The sequence below is a fragment of the Ranitomeya variabilis genome, chromosome 4 (assembly GCF_051348905.1).
Source record: "Ranitomeya variabilis isolate aRanVar5 chromosome 4, aRanVar5.hap1, whole genome shotgun sequence".
In the NCBI taxonomy this organism is placed as follows: Eukaryota; Metazoa; Chordata; class Amphibia; order Anura; family Dendrobatidae; genus Ranitomeya; species Ranitomeya variabilis.
The window spans coordinates 771858198-771873051 of NC_135235.1; the positions used below are offsets into that span (position 1 = coordinate 771858198).

Sequence of the window (14854 nt, forward strand, 5' to 3'; positions counted from 1 at the left end):
GGAGGTAGTCAGTGAGGTGGATGGTACCATATTGTGCACGTAGGGGGCAGTACTGTGAGAACATTAGAAAGTGGGGGGATGGCAGTACTGTGGGGACATTGTCCTGTGTCTGTGTGAAGCCACTATTGTGGGAACTTTATACTGTGTGGTGGGGTATGGCGGTACTATGAGAACATTATACTGTGTGGGGGTATGGCGGTGCTATGAGAACATTATACTGTGTGTTGGGGTATGGCGGTACTATGAGAACATTATACTGTGTGTGGGGGTATGGCGGTACTATGAGAACATTATACTGTGTGTGGGGGTATGGTGGTACTATGAGAACATTATACTGTGTGGGGGTATGGCGGTACTATGAGAACATTGTACTGTGTGTGGGGTATGGCGGTACTATGAGAATATTATAGTGTGTGGCGATATGGCGGTAGTATGAAAATACCCTTTTTACGAGAGATGCCAGTACTGTAGGAACATTATACTGTGTGTGGGGGTATGGCGGTACTATGAGAACATTATACTGTGTGTGGGGGTATGGCGGTACTATGAGAACATTACACTGTGTGTGGGGGTATGGTGGTACTGTAGGAACATTATACTGTGTGTGGGGGTATGGCGGTACTATGAGAACATTATACTGTGTGTGGGGGTATGGCGGTACTGTAGGAACATTATACTGTGTGTGGGGGTATGGCGGTACTATGAGAACATTACACTGTGTGGGGGTATGGCGGTACTATGAGAACATTATACTGTGTGTGGGGGTATGACGGTACTATGAGAACATTATACTGTGTGTGGTGGGATGGCGGTACTATGAGAACATTATACTGTGTGTGGGGGTATGGCGGTACTGTAAGAACATTATACTGTGTGTGGGGGTATGGCGGTACTCTGAGAACATTATACTGTGTGTGGGGGTATGGCGGTACTTTGAGAACATTATACTGTGTGTGGGAGTATGGCGGTACAATGAGAACATTATACTGTGTGTGGGGGTATGGCGGTACTATGAGAACATTATACTGTGTGGGGGTATGGCGGTGCTATGGGAACATTATACTGTGTGTTGGGGTATGGAGGTACTATGAGAACATTATACTGTGTGTGGGGGTATGGCGGTACTATGAGAACATTATACTGAGTGTGGGGGTATGGTGGTACTATGAGAACATTATACTGTGTGTGGGTATGGCAGTACTATGAGAACATTATACTGTGTGTGGGGGTATGGCGGTATTATGAGAACATTATACTGTGTGGGGGTATGGCGGTACTATAAGAACATTATACTGTGTGGGGGTATGGCGGTACTATGAGAACATTATACTGTGTGTGGGGGTATGGCGGTACTATGAGAACATTATACTGTGTGTGGGGGTATGGCGGTACTATGAGAATATTATAGTGTGTGGCGATATGGCGGTAGTATGAAAATACCCTTTTTACGAGAGATGCCTGTACTGTAGGAACATTATACTGTGTGTGGGGGTATGGCGGTACTATGAGAACATTATACTGTGTGTGGGGGTATGGCGGTACTATGAGAATATTATACTGTGTGTGGGGTATGGTGGTACTGTAGGAACATTATCCTGTGTGTGGGGGTATGGCGGTACTATGAGAATATTATACTGTGTGTGGGGGTATGGTGGTACTATGAGAACATTATACTGTGTGGGGGTATGGCGGTAGTGTGAAAATACCTTTTTTATGAGAGATGCCAGTACTGTGGAAACATTATACTGTGTGTGGGGGTATGGCGGTACTATGAGAACATTACACTGTGTGGGGGTATGGCGGTACTATGAGAACATTATACTGTCTGTGGGGGTATGGTGTTACTATGAAAACATTATACTGTGTGTGGGGGTATGGCGGTACTATGAGAACATTATACTGTGTGTGGGGGTATGGCGGTACTATGAGAACATTATACAGTGTGGGGGGTATGGTGGTACTGTAGGAACATTATACTGTGTGGGGGGGGTATGACGGTACTGTAGGAACATAATACTGTGTGTGGGGGTATGGCGATACTATGAGAACATTATACTGTGTGTGGGGGTATGGCGGTACTGTGAGAACATTATATTGTGTGTCGGGGTATGGCGGTACTATGAGAACATTATACTGTGTGGGGGTATGGCGATACTGTAGGAACTTTATACTGTGTGTGGGGGTATGGCGGTACTGTTGGAACATTATACTGTGTGTGGGGGTATGGCAGTACTATGAGAACATTATACTGTATGGGGGTATGGCGGTACTGTAGGAACTTTATACTGTGTGTGGGGGTATGGCGGTACTATGAGAACATTATACTGTGTGTGGGGGGTATGGCGGTACTATGAGAACATTATATTGTGTGGGGGTATGGCGGTACCATGAGAACATTATACTGTGTGGGGGTATGGCGGTACTAAGAGAACATTATACTGTGTGTGGGGGTATGGCGGTACTATGAGAACATTATACTGTGTGGGTGTATGGCGGTACTAAGAGAACATTATACTGTGTGGGGGGTATGGCGGTACTATGAGAACATTATACTGTGTGTAGGGGTATGGCGGTACTAAGAGAACATTATACCGTGTGTGGGGGTATGGTGGTACTATGAGAACATTATACTGTGTGTGGGGGTATGGTGGTATTGTAGGAACATTATACTGTGTGTGGGGATATGGCAGTACTATGAGAACATTATACTGTGTGGGGGTATGGCGGTACTATGAGAACATTATACTGTGTGGGGGTATGGCGGTACTATGAGAACATTATACTGTGTGAGGCTATGGCGGTACTATGAGAACATTATACTGTGTGTGGGGGTATGGTGGTACTATGAGAACATTATACTGTGTGTGGGGGTATGGCGGTACTATGAGAACATTATACTGTGTGGGGGTATGGAGGTACTATGAGAACATTATACTGTGTGGGGGTATGGCGGTACTATGAGAACATCATACTGTGTGATACTATGGCGGTACTATGAGAACATTATACTGTGTGTGGGGGTATGGTGGTACTATGAGAACATTATACTGTGTGTGGGGGTATGGCGGTACTATGAGAACATTATACTGTGTGTGAGGTATGGCGGTACTATGAGAACATTATACTGTGTGTGGGGGTATGGCGGTACTATGAGAACATTATACTGTGTGTGGGGGTATGGCGGTACTATGAGAACATTATACTGTGTGTGGGGGTATGGCGGTACTATGAGAACATTATACTGTGTGGGGGGTATGGCGGTACTATGAGTACATTATACTGTGTGGGGGGTATGGCGGTACTATGAGAACATTATACTGTGTGTGGGGGTATGGCGGTAGTGTGAGAACATTATACTGTGGGGGGGTATGGCGGTACTATGAGAACATTATACTGTGTGTGGGGGTATGGCGGTACTATGAGAACATTATACTGTGTGGGGGTATGGCGGTACTATGAGAACATTATACTGTGTGTGGGGGGTATGGCGGTACTATGAGAACATTATACTGTGTGGGGGTATGGCGGTACTATGAGAACATTATACTGTGTGTGGGGGTATGGCGGTACTATGAGAACATTATACTGTGTGAGCGCCATCATATATATTACATAAGGGGTGTAATAAGGAGAGTCATAAAAAAGCCTCCTCAGGGCTGTGCTGCATTTGTACAGACTGCTACCTGCCGTCCAGACGGGACCATGTGACACCAATGGGAAGAGGGAGGTTTCCGGAGGGAAGAGTCTAGAGGGTGCACCTGGTCAGGAGACCTTGATGGTGCAGTTACTGAGATTATAAAGGCCGGAGCCCCAAAGGCAGAACAGATTTGGCGCCAACAAAGGAAAGGGGTGCGGGGAAGACTCTGAGGTACCAGCTCATGGTAAAGTGCCCGAGGCAGCTGGGTGTGGGGCAGAACCTGCTTACAGGGCATAATGGGGGCATTACACTGTGTGGGGCCAAGAAAGGGGCCCTGTACTAGGAGAACACTCCGCTCCTCACTTCCTGTCCTCCATAGTTGGCTCGTATGTATCTATTACAGGAAACAGAACAACAACGTTATGGTTCTTATAAAGAGTCTCCTCCGTGCAGAAGGGGTTAATGTCCCCGGCTGCGCTCAGTACTGGGGAATCTCCACATACCTCCACCTGCAGAGCCGCACTCCACAGATATGGCTGCTCTGTGCGCACAGGACCTGTGATGAGGTCACAGGGGAGGAGTCAGGGGTCACGTGATCCGCAGTGAAGACGCTACATGGAGACTTCTCCTCAGTCAGTGACATTCCCGCCATTATTCGCCCTCACTACTGGCACAATCACCTCGCGCCGCCTTTTCTACACAATGTTCTGTGTGGAATGTAACGTGTGATTTCTCTGGAGACAAATAGACCCCACACATGAGGGGATTATCACCGGTTACCGGACGTCTAGTATATGGCGGCATATGATTGTGCTATCGCCTCCACACCGGGAGCTAAAATGCCGAAATCTCGCTTATTTACCCCCTTCCAGTGTCCGGCTAAGGGTCATATACGGCCATGCACCTCTCCAGTCGCTGTGGGGTTTGGTAATAGGATGGAGGGCGGCGTCCATGCTTGGACTTCAGAGAGAGTAATAAAATCACAGCTCACCTTCCCTATCCTTTACCCCTTACACCTGACCTGTTTAGCCAATTACCTGGAGATAAATGGTTTTACAGACTTAACGTGAGAGGGGCATATAACCTTATACGTATCGCCATGGTGACGGATGGAAGACCGCATAGTATATAGCACAACCCACATAACACAGACAGCCACATAGTATATAGCACAGCCCACGCAGTATATAACACAGACCATGCAGTATATAACAGAGGCCATGCAGTATGTAACGCAGCCCATGCAGTATATAACACAGCCCACGTAGTATACAGCAGTCTGGGCACCATATCACTGTTAAAAAAAAAAAATGAAAATGAAAAATAGTTATATGCTCACCCTCCGGCGTCCAGCGAAGCTGTGCCGATGCGCGCAATGCTGCCGCCAGCCTCCGTTCCCAGTGATGCATTGCGAAATTACCCAGATGACTTAGCGGTCTTGCGAGACCGCTAAGTCATCTGGGTAATATCACAATGCATGTCTGGGAATCGCAGCTGCCAGATGACATGTATTTTTATTTTTTACAGCAAACAGTGTTTAGAACTAGGGTAACACACAGCAAAAAAAAAGGTGAATGGAGGCCTCAAATGCCACAATTTGCATCCCACAGATAGCTGCGGCGTGTCACGGAGATACCACACTTTAAAGTATGTGACCTGTATTTTTATTTTTTACAGAAAAATTGTGTATAGTAATAGGGTAGGACACAGCAAAAAAAAGTTCAATGGAGGCCTGAAATGCCACAATTTGTAGCCCACAGATAGATGAGGGGTGTGACAGAGATAGCCCACTTTCAAATATCAGGTCTGTATTTTTTTTTGGCCAGCAAAATTGTGTCAATAAGTAGGCGATGGCAGAACAAAAAAATTCTATGGAGCCCTGAAATGGCACAATTTTGAGCGCAATCATACGTGATCCGTGTGGCGTACAAAACTCAGTTTAAAATATCTGCCCTGTTGCTAAATATTTGATGATCCCATAATGACCCCATGTTGATGACCCCATAAGATGCGCCATAGAATAATATGCACCATGTAAGGCTCCATAAAATTTGATGGCCCCATAAGATGCTCCATAGAATATTATGCCCCATCTAATGTTCCATAAAAGTTGATGGCCCCATAAGATTCTCCATAGAATAATATGCCCCATATGCTGCTGCGATTCAAAAAAATAAAGACATACTCACCTCTCATCGCTGGAAGCCAGGTGCCGAAGTCGCAGCTGGCTCAGGCCCCCAGCACTTGCGATATTCACCTGTCCCCGTTCCACCACCGCACGCCACTCTGTCTTCCGGGTCTCTATAGTGACTGTTCAGGCAGAGGGCGCGCACTAAACACATCATCGCACCTTCTGACCTGAACATCACAGCGATAAGACACAGCCCGATGGTGGAAGGGGGACAGGTGAATATCGCATGGCTCACCCTCCCCCGTCATACTGTGATACAAATGAGACAAGAATGTCTGAATGTATGTGTAAATAGTGATTTCATGTATCTATTGCCATTAACTGAGTACAAAGACAAAATGGGAGCGGTGCCCTTCAAGTGATCTATTTATATTGCATGAGGAGATGTGGCACAAAATAACAAGGCCGAATAACAAGATAAGTGTTATTTATGTTGCATGAGGAGATAAATGTGGAATTTGCACAATAAACAGCTCGTGATCTTTATAGTAACAATAAGAAAAATGCCAGTACACATGACAGCTTTAAAGTGTATAAAACAGGACGGTACCTAGATGGGGGAGGGACATTTCCAGACTCTTCAAGTGGACGCACTGTGGTCTGTGATGTAAGCCGGGATTGTTTCCTTCCCCCTGTCGAGGTCCCCCTTCAGGAGAAAGAGATGCTACAATATCCGGTAATGTATTGATGCTTACTATCTCTATATATATATGATTGTATAACAAAGATGTTGATCATTGCATGTCAGAACTTTTGAACTAATCTTGTGCCAAAGGTCATTACAAATCTTTTTAATCACAATTAATAAATTTCATAATCTTGTTTTACCGAAAAAGACTTTTGTCTGTGCCTAATTAGTATATTAGTGAGTGCTCCGAAAGTAAGGCATAACGCCTCCTCATTAATGACTCGGTAAGACACATACTCACCCTCCTGATGTGGTCTCTGCACTTACCAGCTTCTCCGTCATCCCGTGGCCGGCAGCTTCTTCCAGTGCTGAGCGGTCACATGGTACCACTCATTAAAGTAATGAATATGCACTCCACGCCTATGGGAGTGGAGACACGTCCATATTCATTACTTTAATGAGCAGTACCATGTGGCCGCTGAGCACAAGAAGAGCTGCTGCGCCGGGACAGCAGAAAGATGCAGGGAGGACTTGCAAACAAACAAAAAACCCTCCAACACATCACTAGTATTTTGTTGCACCACCTCTGGCTTTTCTAACAGCTTGCAGACTCTGAGGCCTGGACTTAATGACTGAAAACAGTACTCTTCATCAATCTGCCTCCAACTTTCTCTGATTGATGTTGTCAGATCAGCTTTGCAGGTTGGAGCCTTGTCATGGACCATTTTCTTCAACTTCCACCAAAGATTTTCAATTGGATTGAGATCAGGACTATTTGCGGCCCATGACATTGACCTTATGCATCTTTTTTCAATGAATATTTTCACAGTTTTTGCTCTATGGCAAGATGTATTATCATCATGAAAAATGATTTCATCATCCCCAAACATCCTTTCAATTGATGGGATAAGAACAGTGTCGAAAATATCAACATAAACTTGTGCATTTATTGAAGATGTAACGACAGCCATCTCCTCAGTGCCTTTACCGGACATGCATTCCCATATCATCAGTGACTGTGGAAATTTGCATGTTCTCTTCAGGCAGTCATCTTTATAAATCTCATGGAACGGCACCAAACAAAAGTTCCAGCATCATCACCTTGCCCAATGCGCATTCGTGATTCATCACCAAATATGACTTTCATCCAGTCATCCACAGTCCACGATTGCTTTTCCTTAGCCCATTGTAACCTTCTTTTTTTCTGTTTAGGTGTTAATGATGGCTTTCATTTAGCTTTTCTGTATGTAAATCCCATTTCCTTTAGGCGGTTTCTTACAGTTCAGTCACAGACGTTGACTCCAGTTTCCACCCATTCGTTCCTCATTTGTTATGTTGTGAATTTGGAGACATATTGCTTTAAATTTCCGGTCTTGATGCTTTGATGTCTTCCTTGGTCTACCAGTATGTTTGCCTTTAACAACCTTCCCAGATTGTTTGTATTTGGTCCAGATTTTAGACACAGCTGACTGTGAACAACCAACATCTTTTGCAACATTGTGTGATGATTTACCCACTTTTAAGAGTTTGATAATTGTGGAGAAACGGGGTCAGTGGGTGCTCTCATCCGCTGGCCCGGCTGCCTTTAGCAAGACTGCATGGACCAAGGCTCATACCACTGAATGCCCGCTCTATCTCCCTGTGGGCAATACACTACACAGACAACACAGGGTTAAGGTAAAAGAGTGTGGCAATACTTTATTGAACCACAACACAAAATAGCAAACAGAACACTCTCAGCAATTACCCCAAGATGGTGCACATTACAGGGCCTCACCCTTCCACTGACTCGCCAAGAAAATGGTAGATGTTATGTCAGAGCTCCCAGGGTCACTACTCCATCTGTGGTATGCACAGAGAGGAGGTAACGACAAGCGTAGGGAGATATCTGAGAGCAGTCCTGTGTTCTTCAGCTGGGTCTGACAGACCCTCGGCTAAGATCCTGAAGAGTCTCTTACCAGAAGAAAAGAAGACTCTTTTACACCCGAGGCCTGTAAGCTATTTTTAGAATTACCCGGGGTCTTTCAGTCCAACATCAAGAAAATGTAAACAATGGTGATGGGCTCAAGAAGTACTATTTGACCATTCAATCTATTTGTACAGTCTTTCCCTCTCTGCTTTCGAAGAGTCACCAAGCTGGTTCCAGAATATAATGTACTATTATCATATCAGCACACATCAATAGACAAAGCTTAACACACCCTATGTACAGTCACTATTACAGACTTGCACATTATGTTAGATAGTATATCAGTTGGCAAGCCTGTCTTCTTGACCCACCAGCCATAAACACTTAAATTCACAAGCCAGTATACAGATAAAAAGTCAGTTCTTTTTGGTTTACAAAAACATAGTTGTCTGGGAAATTAAGATACAATCTGGTTTCTTCACAATAATCCTTCCCTTTGTTTCAATTGATATCTCTCATGTTGGAGCCATGATTCATGTCAGTCCACTTGGTGCAACAGCTCTCCAAGGTGTGATCACTCCTTTTTAGGGCTCATTTCCACATGCGAGTCACACGTCCGTATCTCGCATGTGGAAACCAAGCTGTGGAGCCGGCACTAAGGAGCGGAGCGTGCGGCCGCATAGGAACACATGGAGCTGCACAGCTCCGCTCCCGAGTGCCGGCGCCAGGGCTTGGTTTCCACATGCGAGATACGGACGTGTGCCTCGCATGTGGAAATGAGCCCTTAGATGCAGACTAACAAGCAGATCTAATTTGATGCAGCTGTTATTTTTGGGTATGAAAATTTACAGGGTGGTTTCATAATTTTTCCCTTATGCTTGGTTAAAATAGTACCATTACTGACTACCACATTTTTTCTTCTTGATTTATTTTAGTGTTTCTTAAAGCCAGAAAGTTGCCATTTGAATTTACTTTAGTTTTGTGCCATGTCTGTAATCTGCTTTTTTTCTTCAAAATTAAACTGAATAAACATCCTCCAAGTTCAGTGATTCCATAATTTTTGCCAGGGGTTGTACTATCTATTCCTGACACTGGATTGGCTTATAAACCAACAAAATATATTGTTAGACGTATGGGATCTGCCAAAAAGTGCCCGGTTTTCTGACTGTTTCGGATAACATGATACATGATTTTAGCTATTTTTGCCTAGTCTCGCTTGAATGTAGGTCAATATTAACAAAATTAAATAGTCTCCTGATGAGTCGCCTTTGGTGAGGACAATGAAACCCGTAGAAATGAGAGGCTTGGAGAGTGTGTATATGTCACCTCACCCTGTATCCTGAACTGTGTGGTACGTTTTTTTTATTAGTCACCTACTGACTAACTTTCATGGGGTGAATTATGGGTATAGTTTTACATTTGAAATTAATAACGTTTAGTCTTATCCTTTTGTCAGCAAACATGAGGAATGACAAGAGACAACCCATTTAAGAAGATTCAATTTTGGTTAAAACTATTCCAACATTATGAAGATAAAAAAGGTTTCTCCCTTATGTGATGTCTCTGATGTTTATTAACAGTTGATTTCCAAGTAAAATATTTCCCACATTAAGAACATGAAAAAGGCTTCTTCCCTGTGTGGGTTCTCTGGTGTATAATGAGATCTGATTTATGGTTAAAATATTTCCCACATTCTGGACAGGAAAAAGGTTTATCCCCTGAGTGGGTTCTCTGGTGCCTAGCCAAATCTGATTTCTGATTAAAACACTTCATACATTCTGGACATGGAAAAGGCTTCTCCCCAGTGTGGGTTCTCAGGTGGCTATTAAGATTTGCTTTCCATTGAAAACATTTCCCACATTCTGAACATGAAAAAGGCTTCTCTCCTGTGTGAGTTCTTTGGTGTCTAACAAGATTCTCATTGTGGGTAAAACATTTTCCACATTCTGAACAGGAAAAAGGCTTCTCCTCTGTGTGAGTTCTTTGATGTGTAACAAGACTCCCTTTCTGGTTAAAACATTTCCCACATTGTGAACATGAAAAAGGCTTCTCTCCTGTGTGAGATATTTGGTGTCTAACAAGACACCATTTGGAGGTAAAACACTTCCCACATTCTGAACATGAAAAATGCTTCTCTCCTGTGTGAGATATTTGGTGTGTAACAAGACACGATTTGGAAGTAAAACACTTCCCACATTCTGAACATGAAAAAGGCTTCTCTCCTGTGTGAGATATTTGGTGTGTAACAAGACACCATTTGGAGGTAAAACACTTCCCACATTCTGAACATGAAAAAGGCTTCTCTCCTGTGTGAGTTTTTTGGTGTCTAACAAGATGCCATTTCTGGATAAAACATTTCCCACATTCTGAACAGGAAAAAGGCTTCTCCCCTGTGTGAGTTCTTTGGTGTCTAACCAAATGTGATTTGTTAAAACATTTCCCACATTCTGAACATGAAATTGACTTCTTTGCTTTAGGAGCAGCTTGTTTTTTAATGCCTCTTTTGTGACTTTGATTTTCCTTAGTAGTCAGTAATGAACCAGAAGATGGGACCTGTTTCATAGGATCAGATGACAGATCTTTGCTGTGAATGGATAATGATATATCTGAAGTAATGGCATTCAATTCAGTTGTATCTTGTAGGATCTCAAGATCATCAGATTTAAAAATTGAAGATGTCAGCTGTCCCTCTGATCTCCTGGTACAGTCATCTAAGATTAAAAAAAACAATTTTTTTCCCTTGAGTTTTATATTTTTGAACATTTCTACTTAAACTGTCCATAAAAATAGCAAGCTATGCAAAAAAAACTTTAATTATTTACCAAGACAATGACAGTTCACAGTCTAATATAAAACCTTGTAGGATGAACCACTAGTCTGTGGTGTTCAACTCTGTTCATTCTGCCTCCCAAATATCAAATAAAAAGAAACCGATCAATGTTATGTAGGCGAAAATAATACCAATTCTCATCTCACAAAAAACAAGTCCCCACTCAGGTCCATCATCTGTCAATGAAAAAACAGAACATCCTGGCCTCATGGTGTCCTGCCAGCAGAGGGGGGAGCTGGGACAGGACCCCCGACGCTGCTTCCACCTCTGGAGCCCTTGCCGTCCTTAAGGTAACCGCGCAAGTGGCATCCATGCCAGGTATCCTCTTCTCTCCACGAGTTCCCTTAGGAACAGGAAACCAACTGTGGGAGAGAGGGGGACCGCCCCTTTTATCTCGCCATAGGGTTTCCTGTTCCAATGGGCGGATCCCCTCTCTCAGAGGGTTCTGTCGTGGCGAGGAGAAAAAAAAAAGAGGCTCCCACATTACTAGTGGCTCAAAGGCTGTTGAAAAGTAACAGAGTTTCTATAAACCAATACAGCAAATTCCGCTCTCACTTCTGAGTCTTGCAGTGTGTTCAAACAACATTTAGGATCTCTGTATTTAGCAATATTATAGTGATAAGAATCCACTTAATTTGTGGTGTGTGTCTCCTAGAGCACAATCTGGGCACTATATGCTGGGTAATAAAATGGCAAATGTGTAAGTTTCACTTTCCAACATCCACTTCTTGCTAATTTCCAGAAAATGGCTGTGAAGTCAAAATATTCATTCCTCCTGCACACGTGGTCTAAATTGTTGGTACCACAATGGTCACAGAAATAACTTGAATCTGACAAAAGTAATAATAAATCAAAAATCTATGAAAATGAACAAAGTCAGATATTGCTTTTCAACCATGCAGAGTTTAAAAAAAATAAAACTCATGAAATAGGCCTGGACAGAAATGATGGGACCCTTAACTTAACTGCTTTGTGACCGCCAACAGTAGATAAACGTCGGCGCAAGTAGGGCTTTGTGCAGCGCCGATGTTTGTCTACAGATGGCGGTTTTGTGCTCATCGGGAACCCCACGTACCTTATAACATGGGGATTCCGGCGCCCAACACTTCCTGTGACCTCCGACCTCATAGAGACCTGATTGGTTCAGATCCTGATGATGTCAGCGTCACACCAGCCAATGAGACAAATCACTAGGAAAGTGTGTTGTAGCAACGAACTTTCCCGGGTGATCTGCCTCATAAAAACGCTGTTTCTCCTCAGATCTCCTGTGAGTTAGAGATTAGAGGAGAAACAGTGTTACAAGTGCTGCTGGCAACAGCTGTATCATTTGCAGTCTGGATGTCCCTCAAGGATTTGGAGGGCACCCCACCTCGTCCAGTATATCTTGTGCACTTCATCCTGCCTGAGGAAGAGCTACCACCACCCCCACCAGAGTGGACCACCGACCACGGCACCATAGATACCCCTTCCTGGAGTGTACGGACTCCAGCCTTTGTCCATCAGAAATACAGAGCAATGGATTGCCACCTGCAGGATGTCTTAATTGATGGATACAAAGTGTCGGGATGTAGAGACGTGGGGCATTCCTGTCTATTGCTGACCCCCGTGTGGTTCGACCCGAGGCAATTCACCAGGGCCCGGGAATTCCCATTGTCCTGGTGAGGGGTGTCTGCAAATATATACAGCGAGCTTTGGTACGTTTGGATTAGGATTTTGGAGAAAAACTGTTGGATTGGAGTTATGGGAGGACTTCCTGCAGATATCCTCCTTGGAAATGACATTGGGGAGTTACAAAGTCATTTTTTGGAAGCAGAAGGTCCATGGGCCTCTCTTCTGAAAGAAAAATTGGAGATATCGCAGATACCGGAATGCCCATCATTCCCTACGTTCTAGAGTTCAGAGACTGTCTCGCTCAGCTAGCAACCTTGGCTAATGAACATCAGCAAACGGCCCAGTCCAGTCAAAAAGCCTGGTATGACCATAAAGCCAGGACCTGGGAGTTTATGGACAAGTGCTCATGATTATTGCAACCCCTGCCACTGTACAAGGAACTATAAACGATTGAACAATGTGGACTAAAGTGAGCAGGCCAGAAGTCTGTGTAGGCCTCATGGCATGCTCAGTTATTATGAGGGGGGAGAGGTTGTGAAGGTGTGATATGTTGTGGGTATCATTTTGTGTATATTTATATTTTACTAATTATCATGGTGTTCTCTTGTAGGATGAGTTGTTATTTGCCATCTGATATCAGCCTCCACAGTCCTGTACTGTTAGCTCTCCACAGGGTCAATGAACAATGTTGTTTGCTAATTTGCTAATGACATATTGAACTAGCTTGTTGTAACAATGAGCCTCTGCCACCCACCCCCCAAACCTGTGAATGAGGAGGGAGACTTGTAAATATCAGGGAGGTGAGACACAGATCAGTCTTGTGTGGAATGATGATGTGAACACAGCACGTCAGAGAGAAGGGGGAGCATATGGACCATTTTTTATCCTCTGTCTGCTGGATTATTGGACTCTCATCTCCTTGGACATTTATCCGGTTACTGAACTCATTCGGGACGATCTTATCCTTTGTGTGGTGGATCGTATATGGATCTTTCGTATTTTTGCCTAAATAAAGCTTTTGGAATTGTTCACTATTCTCTTGCTCTGTTGATTGTGTGGTATCGGAGAAGGACCCTGTGACAACTGGTGGCAAGCAGTGGGATCAATAGAGCGTAACCTAGTGGAGAACCACCCACAGAGTGAGTACAGAAATTGGACTGTATCCAGTTTACAGGAGAGAGCCAGAGACCTGGGCCTGAACTACCAGGGACTGACTAAAGAGGCCTTAATTGACCTACTGGTGGGTGCCAGCCCGGCCACCTGCTGCCATATGTCTGAAGGACGAGCACTGGAGACAAGGACCCCACCCCAAAAAGCCAGTGGGTGGTGTAGTACGAAGAAGAGATGGCGGTTCTGGGCCCAGGCATCTCTCAGGAGTACAAGGAGGAGGCTGCCCGCCACAGCTTGAAAGAGAGAGAAACGCAATGTGGAATGTAAACCCAACTATCCAGGAGCCTGTACGGATCACCCGGAAAGAGTTTAAGCCATTTGATGAGGCTTCCGGAGATGTGGAGGGGTTCTTCAAGGACTTTGAGCAGCAGTGTGCTGTGATGGAGGTGCCCCACTCTGGCTGGAAGCTAGGACATGCTCCCAGAAGCTTTGTGGCTTGTAAACATGTACTTTGGCAAATTTGTTGTGAATTCTGTTGTGGGTTCTGCTCTTGGGCTCCCTCCGGTGGTGATAAGTGGTAGTGCTGCTGTTTATCCTTCACAACAGTCATCAGGTGCGTCCACTTCGGACGGGGCTATTTAGTCTGGCTTCACCCTTTAGTGAGTGCCAGTTGTTCATTGTTCTGGAGGATTCACATCCCTTCCTGGTCGCTCCTGCTGGCAGTTCATTTCTTCAAGATAAGTCTGCTTGTTTTTCTGCCCACATGTTGTGGGCCTCATTGTTCAGGGCATTACATGTTTTTTCTTGTCCAGCTTAATCTGTGTAAGGATTTATGCAGCCAAGCTGGAATCTCTGGAGAGGCAGATTTACCCTCTATGTCTTTAGTTAGATGTGGAGTTTTTTGTATTATCTATGGTGGACATTTCTTAGTATTTTAA

The 14854-nt window shown here is 44.3% G+C and overlaps 2 protein-coding genes across 2 annotated transcripts in view; both read right to left on the reverse strand.

Moving 5' to 3' along the window:
- LOC143768301 (uncharacterized) overlaps positions 1 to 6798 on the reverse strand; it is a 55475-nt gene extending 48677 nt beyond the window's left edge. The window contains exons 1-3 of the mRNA XM_077256994.1: positions 6784 to 6798; positions 6423 to 6474; positions 4141 to 4193 (exon numbers count right to left, since the gene is read on the reverse strand). Of these exons, the coding sequence (XP_077113109.1) occupies positions 4141 to 4193; positions 6423 to 6474; positions 6784 to 6798 (120 nt within the window). The remainder of the gene's footprint in view (positions 1 to 4140; positions 4194 to 6422; positions 6475 to 6783) is intronic.
- Positions 6799 to 9081: 2283 nt separating this feature from the next.
- Positions 9082 to 14854, reverse strand: part of LOC143768302 (uncharacterized) — a 50163-nt gene continuing 44390 nt past the window's right edge. The window contains exon 7 of the mRNA XM_077256995.1: positions 9082 to 11076. Coding sequence (XP_077113110.1) covers positions 9974 to 11076 — 1103 coding nt within the window. The 3' untranslated portion in view covers positions 9082 to 9973. The remainder of the gene's footprint in view (positions 11077 to 14854) is intronic.